Source organism: Gossypium arboreum, chromosome 10 (genome assembly GCF_025698485.1).
Source record: "Gossypium arboreum isolate Shixiya-1 chromosome 10, ASM2569848v2, whole genome shotgun sequence".
NCBI classification, from domain to species: domain Eukaryota; kingdom Viridiplantae; phylum Streptophyta; class Magnoliopsida; order Malvales; family Malvaceae; genus Gossypium; species Gossypium arboreum.
Window position 1 is genome coordinate 18,473,590 of NC_069079.1, and position 11,319 is coordinate 18,484,908.

The following is an 11,319-nucleotide window of genomic DNA, read 5'->3' on the forward strand; positions in this document are numbered from 1 at the left end:
CTAAAATTGAAACCAAAACTTTTAAAAGATATTACTTCTTACTCATAAATACTTTTTAGAAGAATTACACCAAAACTAAAACAATTGTTGTTTGTTGATTTTTGGGTGATACATCACTTTCATGCCAAAACAAAATAAAAATTATATACTTATTAAATTACACTTTAAATCATAGAATTGTAAAGAGTATACAATCACCCTCTAACATAAATATTAGAGTATAATCAATTCAATAAAATTGAAAAAGAAAAAAATACAATAAAAATCAAAATAAAATTAATAAAGCTTGAATAAAAACATATGAAAAATAAAATAACTAAAATGAAAGAAAAAATAAAAAGATAATTTGTATCATATAAAGAAATTATGTATTCATATGAAGATGTATTTTAAGTGATCATATCATGGGAACTAACAGTAATCATAATTTGATATATTAGAGTTAGAAATATTAATGCCCTCAATCCGTTTTGCATTGTGAATAAAAACATTCCATCACCAAAAAGGAATTTCTTTTGCCAATTTTACTAAATTCCAGGTGGAATTACTGCATATTTGACAAGCAACTACTTTCAACTCCAATGGAGAAACTTCTTAGACCGTATGATAAGGAATTTGTGAGGATGGCAATGTTAAAACATGAAGAAACATTCAAACAACAGGTATATATATATTTCTTATGTATGTATATATTGTTTATGTTTATCTCTGTTAAGCTTGAAGCAATGTTTCAGGTGTATGAGCTCCATCGTCTATATCGAATCCAGAAGACATTGATGAAAAGTTCTGAAAACAGCAGGCCTAATGGAAGCTTCAGCTTAAAGAATCAGACTTCAAGAAGGCGACTCGACTTGGAACATTCGGTGCACCATCATAACGAAACGTCAGAAGTCATCGATGAGAGCGAGATTGAGCTGACGTTAGGGCCGCCGATGAAGGAACGACAAGGGACAACTCTCCCTCGAACATGGGATTTCGGACCGTGCTTCTCATCGTCTTCCTCTGAATCCTGTCATGTAACAATGGGGTATCGACATGGAAGTAAAAGCAATAACGATCTAGAAGAACAATTGAGAAAGGAGGGATTAGATCAGCCTCCTTGGATTCTCCAAGTTCTAACTATGAATATGAGTCTATGACAAGAAAATACCTCCCGATGTGGATAAGATTATATATTTTATACTGCTTCTTATCGACCAATTTTCTTTGATTTGTATGTTGGTGTGGAAGTTTTAGTTTCTTCTAATGGTTCTTTTAGCAAAATGGGTGATGAGAGTCTAAATTAAATCATGATCCTAATCTCATTTTCAAAACCTTAAATAACAATAATAACATTGGAACACTATGTTGCAATTACAATGTAGAATCCCGTTACTATAATATATATGTATATAGTGAAAGAAGGAAGGCAATCCAGGGAATCATATCTGGGTACTAAAGAATCCAATGATAGACTCAATTAGCATAGTTTGACTGGGGAAGATTTTGAAGAATCACCACACTCTAAGAACCTTCTAAACCTAAAGTGATGAGGTCAACACTAACATATGTGATTGGAGATTAAGGGATACAAAATATCACCACTCTCAATTACCTTACATGAAGAGAAAATGTTTAAGGGCGTTTAACTTTCGTTGGAATCCACCAAGAACAAATAAACAAAGGAAAGTTGCTGAAAGAGTTTAGAATTAAATTCTCATCTATCTCTTCTCAGTTGTATTTTTTACCGTTATATAAGCTATTTGGGACATTCCCCAACATAGGAAACTTAAAAGCTAAGTGCATACATTAGTACTTACATTAATGATCAAATACATGCATCTAATCCTAAATATATGCACAATTATGAGATTTATCTTAAATAATCTAAATGCGTGTGTTTAATGAACATATATTCCTGCATGCATTAATTTCTAATTCTTGCATCCTATTTATTTAATGAATGCATAGAAAAAATCTACTAAGATTCTTCCATCCAAATTAGGCTCTTCATGTTGCATCACGTTAGGCTTTCAAAACCCAAAATATATGTCTAGCTTCTTCTTCTTCAATTTGGACCGCAGTAGTTGGAAGCTCGGTGAATGCTCCTGCATCACCCTAAGTTATGCCATCTAGTCCACCACCATATTTTGCCACTTAAGACGCATAATTACTTCTAAATATATGGTGATGTGATGGATACGAGTTAAGCGAGATGTTACATGCAAGTCATGCCAAAGACTCAACACCTATCCTTAACAAGGTAAACCTAAACAGCTCCACATGCTATGCATTCGTATGGTACGTTGGTGAGGCCTGGCGATTGTTGCCTATTACGTAAAATAATTTGGTTGCCAAGGGTACCGACTTGGCTGATGTAACTCTACCTCCCATTAAGACCAAGCGAGTTTTTAACATTAACCCTATGAACTGGTGCGGTCCGAATCTTAGCAAAGGAGACCAAGCGGGCCAATGTCACATGGGGTTGCTGCCCATTTGGAAACAAAGTTCCATTATTTCATACATGATTTCCCTCATGTTTCCCAAATTGCCATCAAAGTTCAAACCAGGGTGGATGAACCTGCAAAATGCTTACCATATAACTTTAGTGCACCATAGTGTTATAGTTGTTTCCGATTGTACACTAGAAGAACAAGCCTATCGTATATGCAGGGACCGAACCGAGAAAAAACTGGTGGTGTCAACTCTCAACACCAAGAGGTTAATGTTTGTTTTGAATTGGGAATGTTTCCTTCTTATTAATTTTATCCCAGAAGGATTTATTAAAACTTAAAAACTTTTTCTTTTGTGTGAAACTCAATTTAGTGCGTTCAAACTCAAATTTTATATTTCGATTTATGGCTACCCTCTTAAAATAAAAATATAATTCAAATAAAAATCCAACTTTTTTATTCATAAAAATTCAAATATTTTAAAAGTTTATACTATCTAATTTGATTTTTAATACTTCCAGAGCTTGCAACAAACAAAGCTGCACATCCACCCCAGCCTAGCCTTAGGGACCGCATCACTTCATTTATCTTTTCAGAGTATATATAATTTAATTTTAACTTAAAAATTTCCATGTGTTTTATAAGATATAATTGTTTAAACTCTGCCCCATTTTATATTTATATATGATTAACTAAATTTTTGTTTAAGTTCTTTTTTTAAATAGAATTTTATTTTATATTTAATAATTATATATAGGTTTATTACCGTTATATATATATATATATATATATATATTGTAAAATTTCAATTTAACATATTTTTTAATATTTACTTTACAATATAATTATTATACCACCATTCAGACTAGACACGTGACACACTCCAACGGCTCCATGTGGACACTTGAGAGTAGTTTGTACCTCGCATCCATTATAACACTCATTCTACTCAGTCACTTGCTTTTCAATATAAAAACTCTTCTAAGTATGAATACTCTTTTCAAAAATCATTAGGACCCACTTAAGCGTAACAACCTCGTACTACTTAGAGGTCATTGTATACGATGATAATCACCTTACCACATCATATAAGCAGACAAGAGGACCTCTTTTGTATATACCCTTCCAAACTATGAGAAAAGATATATTTCTCCCTTACGATGAGAAAGGTATATTTTCTCCCTTTTAACAATCCTTGAGCACTTATTCTTTACAATCAAGCCTTACGATCTTCTTTCTCTCCTCTTGTCTTTTTCCAATTCTTTGCTTGTTAAGGTAAATCGATTTTCTTTAAATTACCATAATCTCTTCTTTATTGTATTTCGTATCAACAACAAAATATTTAATTATATAAGATATAAATTGTATAAAAACATAAACTTCTTCACCATTGAACTCAAATTTTGAATATTAAAATTGAATTTAACAAATATTTTAAGCGAATATTATATTTTTTATTTAAACTAATTTTTGAGATACATTATTTTTATCCAAAATTTAAAATTTCCGGAACAATTTTGGTATTTGGAGTAGTCCTCCCTTAAAAACAAAACCTGGCGAACCTACTAAGCTTAGCCAATAACCATCTAGGAAGGAAAATAAATGGGCTGGCTTGAATGAATGAAATGCGATGCGCCACCCCTCCACTTTTACTCTGCTTATTGCTAATTTGCGCCACCGTCGCCTCCCGCCCTCCCCTCGCCCACGCCGGTGCCGGTTACAGTAAGATCGACGAGATCTCCTGTCCTAGTCGCCGGCGAATCATGTCCAAATCTCGCGTTTATACTGACGTCAACGTTCTTCGTCCCAAGGAGTACTGGGATTACGAGTCTCTCGCTGTTCAATGGGGGTAATTTTTTTATTTAATTCCTCAATATTTTCCTTGATCCTTGATCAGATTTGTCATTGGTTTATTTAATTGAAAGTTACGCTAGGTTGCATCAAGTAATGCCAATTCACGGTTGTGGAATTAGGTTAACGAGATCTTTAAATCTTACTGCGCTTACCTCAATCATTTTTGTAACTTTTTGACATATGATCCGAATGTCTTAAGCTAACTGTTCGATTCAGTTCGTGATTGATGTAAATTCTTTGTTCTTTCTTCGTGTTCTCGTTTTACTTTGATCCGTTTTAGTGATCAAGATGATTATGAGGTTGTTCGAAAAGTTGGAAGGGGAAAATACAGTGAGGTTTTCGAGGGCATAAATGTCAACAACAATGAGCGTTGTATAATAAAGATCCTCAAGCCTGTCAAGAAAAAGAAGGTTAGTACTTTATTTTTTTCTGTCAGATTTGATTAATTTTGGAGTAGATTTATATGAGAAAATCTTTAAAGCGTAATTGCAATTATACTATGTTACTCGGACTTGGGTGTAACTGTTGGACAGGGGTGTGTATTTGACATGAGTACGTTAGATTTGTTTGAAAGTTTTTCTATGTACTTGGAGGGTTACCTTTGCCCGAATATATGTTAGATGTGAGTATTTCACGAAAAACTGTGTCGGAGAATCATTGGCTATAGATTATAGAAATTATATCTATTATTATTGTTATTATTGGCAGATTAAGAGGGAGATTAAAATCCTTCAGAATCTATGTGGTGGCCCGAATATTGTTAAACTTCTTGATGTTGTAAGAGATCAGCACTCAAAAACACCAAGCTTGATATTTGAGTATGTCAACAGTACAGATTTCAAGGTTCTCTACCCAACTTTGACTGACTATGACATTCGCTACTATATATATGAACTTCTCAAGGTAATATCATGTTCCTCACTCAAACTTTTGATGTATTGAACTTTGCCCCATCATGGTATTCCTTTGTTGATTGTTTTTTTTTTTTTTTGAACTTATTATTTGTAGTTCTATTCTACACTTGATTGGGTCCCAAAAGCTGTCTGGCTTTTGAAGTTTTAAGAGGGTTGATGATTTGCATGTTTGCAGTATAGGATGATAGGAATTTTTTCTTTGCTTTGTAGGCCTTAGATTACTGCCATTCACAAGGAATAATGCATAGAGATGTCAAGCCTCACAATGTCATGATAGATCATGAGCTGCGCAAACTTCGCTTGATAGACTGGGGACTTGCTGAATTTTACCATCCTGGCAAAGAGTATAATGTTCGTGTGGCTTCTCGGTAATGCTTTGAAAACATCATGAATCGAATGACCAGCTTAACCCCCAAATATGCCTTTTTATATTTTCAAGATTGCTTTTTCCCTTGAGACCTTGAACAGACTGGCATTAGATATTAGTTCTTGTCTAAAAAATATAAGAACATTCCTTACTTCTCAGGTACTTTAAAGGGCCCGAGCTTCTGGTAGATTTGCAGGACTACGATTATTCCTTGGACATGTGGAGCCTTGGTTGTATGTTTGCTGGAATGGTGAGGAATTCCATTATTCTAGTTTAAATGAATTAAACTTTCATTCAAAACTTTCCAACTTTGGGTGCATAATAGAGTAGTTATGACTTATGATGTTTCATTGTCTAGATATTCCGGAAGGAACCATTCTTCTATGGCCATGATAACTATGATCAGCTAGTTAAAATCGCCAAGGTAATATACTTCTTCAGATTGCTGATTGCCAGATGTTTCAATATTGTTGCCCAAGATTTATTTATCATTTGTCTTGTTAAATTAACATTCTGGTTGGTATTATAGATGTTTTCTTTTTACTGTTTCCTGTAACATATTAGCCTGTATAGTGGTATTGTCCCTTGTCTATCTCATATTGTCCTCCTTGCTTTTACAATCTACATCTGGACAACCTTTTCAAGCATCTGCTGCTGTTGCTAGTGCTGTTTATTTGCAACTCTTTGTAGATGCAATTTTATCCTTGCAGATTTCAGTTTAAATATATATTGCTTCTTTATTGTCATAGCTGGAGAGGGGATATGTAGAAGGGGCATACTTTAGGTGCACTGTCAAACAAGAAGTTCTATTCACTTTCTTTCCCGGTTTTTCCTAACAAGTATTGCCAGTTTTGTGTCAATGCTACACAACGTTTGACTGCTATTAATGCACCTTCAGGTACTAGGGACTGATGAGTTAAATGCATATTTGAACAAGTACCATTTAGAGTTGGATCCTCAACTTGATGCACTTGTTGGAAGGTATGTGAAGAATTAATATATATCCAATATGTAGGGTCCATGTTACTCAGACTCCAATGTGAGTGTTGGATATGGGTATGTCCCTGACATGGTATGTTTAATTGTTTTTAAGGTTTTTTTAAACTCTCTGTCTCTCTCTCTCTATACATATATATATTTGGAGAGTCCCTGGAGGGGCACTATCCCTGTTCCGTGTCCAAATGTGTGCTGGATATTGGTCTTTTTTTTTTTTTAAATGAAGAGCTGAAGCAGCATAGTGCATCCTTTTGAATTTAATTGTACACAAAAGCACTAGTTAACATTAAACCATCACAAAGCACCTTGTGGTGCTGACACACTGATGGGTAGACATGTTAATAGTGTGGAATGGTTAACTTGTTCTCCATTATGCATTTGCTATATTATTTTTCAGGCACAGCCGTAAGCCTTGGTCCAAATTCATTAATGCGGATAATCAGCATCTTGTTTCTCCAGAGGTCATTTTTCTTCTTGAGGCAAACATCTAGAAGTTGAATACTATAAGCTCAGTTACAGTGCACTAAATGTCTTAATAAATAATATTCATTCTTTGAGCTCTTCGGCTTTCAGGCAATTGATTTTCTTGATAAGTTGCTGCGGTACGATCATCAGGACAGGCTAACTGCAAGAGAAGCCATGGTAGGTCTACAATAACCTTTATGAATGCTACTACCATTTCTCTATGCTCTTTTCTTTTATTAAATCTTAATATGACTTGTAAAATATGAAATGAACCTAAGTTAATTGGATTCAGGTGTATTGGTATGTTTGTGGTGTGTATTTCAAGAAAAATGTAGAGTCAGAGCAACCTATTAATGAGCATTTTCTTCATGCTCCTTGGAAGCATGTTATTGTCATCAATAAAAATATGAAGTGGATCTTGGGTAGTCATATCATCTGGACACTTCATTTTTCTTAAAGCATTTATCATCCAGCATATACCCATGTCTGACATTTGGATAGGGAGATGATTTTCAAATATTCTCCAAATACGTAGAAATAAAATCTGATCATGTCTTTGCCAGATGCATACGCATGTTGACACTCAACCCGATTTTGTGTAACATAATAATGAATCCCCATATATTGGCATGATATATTTGTTTTTGCTGTTGCAGGCCCATCCTTACTTCTCTCAAGTCAGGGCAGCAGAAAGCAGCAGGATGCGAACTCAGTAACCGGGTACACTCTGGGTTCCTTTGTAAATCAATCCAGACTTTTGGACAGATATGTTGTTAAATGTTACATAAAAACTACATAATTCTAATGACTGCCATCGTCAGTTTTAGGAAAGGTGATTTACCATCATTACTAGCCATTTGCCCGGAGTAACTTTTTATCTAAGAATATAGACCATACAGTTTTTTTCGTGCAATTTTCTTTAAATTCAAGTATCATAACCCATAGTTGATAACTACAGTGTTTATACGAGTAAGAAATTTAATGGCTATTCTACAAATTGTATACATAGGAAAAACATAAACCAGAGATGGACCTGCACGGTATAGGACTGCCTAGTTTGAGTGTCAAACATAGGTATGTAGCTAATATGTATATACTCACTTTTTACATATAAAATATTTCATGGAGTTAGGATCTTTCAATCAACAACATAGGTACCTGGACAATATTAAGAGGTTAAGAATTCTTATCATCAGTTCATTCGAAGTTTCAAAGTAAATGAAAATTTAAATGATCCATGATCTTGAATCTTTTTTTTTTTTTTCTAAAGCCGGTAAAGAAAAAACCATAATGTAATACAAGTCAATTCTTTCCTGGTAGATGGGCCTCTAGAGCAGAGCAAAGGAATAAAGTGTCGCATTCGGTCTAGTAAATTGAAAGGTCTCTCCTTCGCCATCATCATTCAAAAAATTTAAAGCTCCTGTTTTGCACCACATAAAACTGCCCTTTAACCGATGCCAAGGCCACCGACCCTATAAAATTTAACATCCAAATTTTCTTTTATTAATTACATAATAAAAACAACACCAACCAAACCCACCTTCTTTAATCTTGATTAGTCTATTTATATGATTAAAATGTGTACTGAAGGGTAAGAAATAGAAATAGTCGAAATTATTTTTAATTGAAGACTCAAAAACAAGTCATCTATGATTCGATCTATAAATATTAAAAAAAAAGTATTTATTTATATATTTGAATATGGGTTAAATGTCTTTTATTTTTGGAAAACTTCAACTTAAATTTCCACTCAACGATGTATATGCCATTAACGACGGTTAAAATACGCAATTATATATTCCTTTCATAAGATGGAATCCCATAACTTGTTTCTGCTGTCACACGACGACCCAGTGAATTAACTTAATTTCCCATTCCATTGTTTACTTTTCCTTCCCAGATTTCATTATTTTGGTATTCCCTTCTTAAAAAACTTATAATTAACTAATTTGAACGAAATAATTTACTTACTAAACTCAACTATGTAAACCTGCACTTAATGTTCACAAATTACAGTGTCTCGATTTTTACCAGCACAACCAACACCTCATTGGGTTTTTCATAACATACGTTTTTGTGTTTAAGCTTTTAGCCCCACAAGAGCATAAAATCTAACCGCCCCCACACTTTCCTCCACAGTCGACAATAATATTGAAGAAAATGAATGTGAGTGCATAAATTGATGTAGGTATATATGTATATATTTATATATATATATATTCAATTGTTTGGAAATCATATGCTCAGTACCCATCTTTGAATATTGCAGAGAATCAAAGCATGAATACTAGCTAAGGCTAATGCACTGCAATTCTGCATTTTCCCCTTGATTCTTCATGTTCTATTTATCTTCCTATTTCAATCCCCACCCTATGATTCTCTCTGCAATTCAAAATTTGCCTATAAAATCCCACTTTCTGCACCATTTCTTGCTTGAATTACAACAAGTATCAGTTTGTTTCAACTTTGGAAGCCATGGAAAGCACTGCAATTAGCAGTGATGAAGAAGACGCACTGTCACTATCTGATCTGCCATTGGAGAACCAAGTTCAACCAAGGAATGAAGAAAATGGTGAACCCCAAGCATTTAGAACCGATGAAGATTTCAACTTTGGCTCATTAACAGACCCAAAAATGTGTTCAGCTGATCAGGTCTTCTTTAAAGGCCAGATATTGCCCCTGTGGCACTTGGTTTGGTCTGACAGTGGGTGCCGGTGGTCAGAGTCCATGGACCATGGTTCATTAAGTGGCTTCACAAGTGTTAGCAGAAATAATAATACTACTAATTCCATCGCAGTTTCAAATTCCTCCTCCAAGTCTATAAATTTCAGAAACAAGCTCAGCACAGATCCAAGTCCCAAACCGCAGGTAAGCATGTCGAAAATTCGACCAGTCAATGTCGGAATTCGAAACCAGACATGGTCAATGTGGGGGTGTTTCAGGTTAGGTGTGGTCCGAGCACCCGTACTTGAATTGCAAGACTTGAAAGTTCGTAGAAATACAGTGAGCCGAAACAGTAAGGTTGTTAAAAACAAGAAAGTTGGCCAAGTTTCAAAGAAGCAACAAGATTTAAACAAGGGTTTCATAGAGAAGAGAATAATGGGGATGTATAGTGGATGTAAATGCTCAGTTAATGTAGTTGAAACAGTTCCATTGAACAACGTAGTTTTCATCAAACGTAACAAAAAGGGTGAGAAAAAGAACGGAATATTGGTTTCTGCCATGGAAGAGAAGAAACTGCAGCATGAATTGAAGATGAAAAAGATGAAAGAGAAAGGGAGAGAAAAGTAAAGCAAGCGTTTTCACGTCATTGAACGCTTTGAATGGTTAAAGGATCTTTCTTTTGGGTTTCACATGTAAACTATGTCATTCGAATTCAATATATAAAGGTTAGGTAGCAGTATGTATTCAGTCCAATATATTTGAAGTATCTTTGAATGTTTATAACCTCCATTTGGTACAACATAGAGGATTATCAGCTTAAGTAATAAATACCGCGTTTGATGCGACCTTTGCCTCAATTTAAATCCGTTTCCGATCTACTTCATGGAAAGTTTACATAACCAAGTCGGAATGTCCGCCTAGGAACTAAGTAAAAATGTTAGACTTGAAAAATAAACTTAGCAAAATAATTAGATTCGTTTAAAATATAGATGAGATCGAGTTTGAATATTCATGGCACGAGTCCAACCCAATTCGACATGTTTTCTTTAAGTTTGTAATGTTATACATATATATATATATATATGTTATTTTTATATATTATGTAATTTATAACACAAAAATTAAATCTATAGTAGTATATAATATTACTGTTATACCTTATGTGATGGGCTTTGCGGACCTTATAACATACCTTGCGAACCTGACCATGTATCTATAAAGAGCTGAACACGTGTCTCCCAATGAAACCAACCACATTGAGAATCTAGGCTAGTTCGCAAACCCCAACTTGACAAACTTTGGAAAGGGATAGCTCTGCTAAGATTATGTGAGGGCCACATAGAGACGTATTTGATTGCTAGTCGCTCTAACATGTCTTATCCTGAGACATCACATTATCGTTACTGTCACTGTTAAGGGTATTAAATCAGACTTCCACATCAACAATCTTAGAACACGTAGCTAAGTTTGTCACCCACTATAAAATGGTCATACAAATAGCTCACGTGGGACTTTTTCTTATCTTAAATCTCCAAACTCTCTCCTAGGAAAACATAAATCTCTTCCTGACTTTCATCCTTCACTCCTTTATCCTACATTTATCTTCTTTCCTTGTTGACCTTATTGG

At 34.4% G+C, this 11,319-nt stretch overlaps 3 protein-coding genes across 4 annotated transcripts; all 3 read left to right on the forward strand.

Annotated features, from left to right (window-relative positions):
• The first annotated feature begins 485 nt into the window (after positions 1 to 485).
• LOC108488973 (uncharacterized) lies at positions 486 to 1,291 on the forward strand. Its single transcript, XM_017793223.2, has 2 exons — positions 486 to 662; positions 735 to 1,291. The coding sequence occupies exons 1-2, from the start codon at positions 582 to 584 to the stop codon at positions 1,137 to 1,139; spliced, it is 486 nt and encodes a 161-aa protein (XP_017648712.1). The 5' UTR covers positions 486 to 581; the 3' UTR covers positions 1,140 to 1,291.
• A 2,624-nt stretch (positions 1,292 to 3,915) lies between these two features.
• Positions 3,916 to 7,941, forward strand: LOC108489702 (casein kinase II subunit alpha-2-like). 2 transcript variants are annotated; one of them, XM_017794406.2, is made up of 10 exons: positions 3,916 to 4,281; positions 4,567 to 4,696; positions 4,995 to 5,189; positions 5,411 to 5,568; positions 5,727 to 5,817; positions 5,926 to 5,991; positions 6,466 to 6,548; positions 6,961 to 7,024; positions 7,137 to 7,205; positions 7,685 to 7,941. In XM_017794406.2, the coding sequence occupies exons 1-10, from the start codon at positions 4,049 to 4,051 to the stop codon at positions 7,742 to 7,744; spliced, it is 1,149 nt and encodes a 382-aa protein (XP_017649895.1). In that variant the 5' UTR covers positions 3,916 to 4,048; the 3' UTR covers positions 7,745 to 7,941. The 2 variants fall into 2 exon arrangements, with proteins under 2 accessions (XP_017649895.1, XP_052875982.1); XM_053020022.1 differs by lacking the exon at positions 4,995 to 5,189 and having other exon boundaries at positions 3,924 to 4,281.
• Positions 7,942 to 9,503: 1,562 nt separating this feature from the next.
• Positions 9,504 to 10,319, forward strand: LOC108488701 (uncharacterized). The gene has a single exon (XM_017792990.2). It carries the CDS (start codon positions 9,504 to 9,506, stop codon positions 10,317 to 10,319), a length of 816 nt encoding a protein of 271 aa, XP_017648479.1.
• Positions 10,320 to 11,319: the final 1,000 nt, after the last annotated feature.

Bases quoted from the DNA above. Each gene is read 5' to 3' on its own strand.
- LOC108489702 (XM_017794406.2), top strand. From the start codon at position 4,049: ATGAATGAAATGCGATGCGCCACCCCTCCACTTTTACTCTGCTTATTG. The intron at 4,282-4,566 runs GTAATTTTTTTA...GATCCGTTTTAG, and splicing joins TCTCTCGCTGTTCAATGGGG to TGATCAAGATGATTATGAGG. The intron at 5,818-5,925 runs GTGAGGAATTCC...TTCATTGTCTAG, and splicing joins GTTGTATGTTTGCTGGAATG to ATATTCCGGAAGGAACCATT.
- LOC108488973 (XM_017793223.2), top strand. From the start codon at position 582: ATGGAGAAACTTCTTAGACCGTATGATAAGGAATTTGTGAGGATGGCA. The intron at 663-734 runs GTATATATATAT...GCAATGTTTCAG, and splicing joins AAGAAACATTCAAACAACAG to GTGTATGAGCTCCATCGTCT.
- LOC108488701 (XM_017792990.2), top strand. From the start codon at position 9,504: ATGGAAAGCACTGCAATTAGCAGTGATGAAGAAGACGCACTGTCACTA.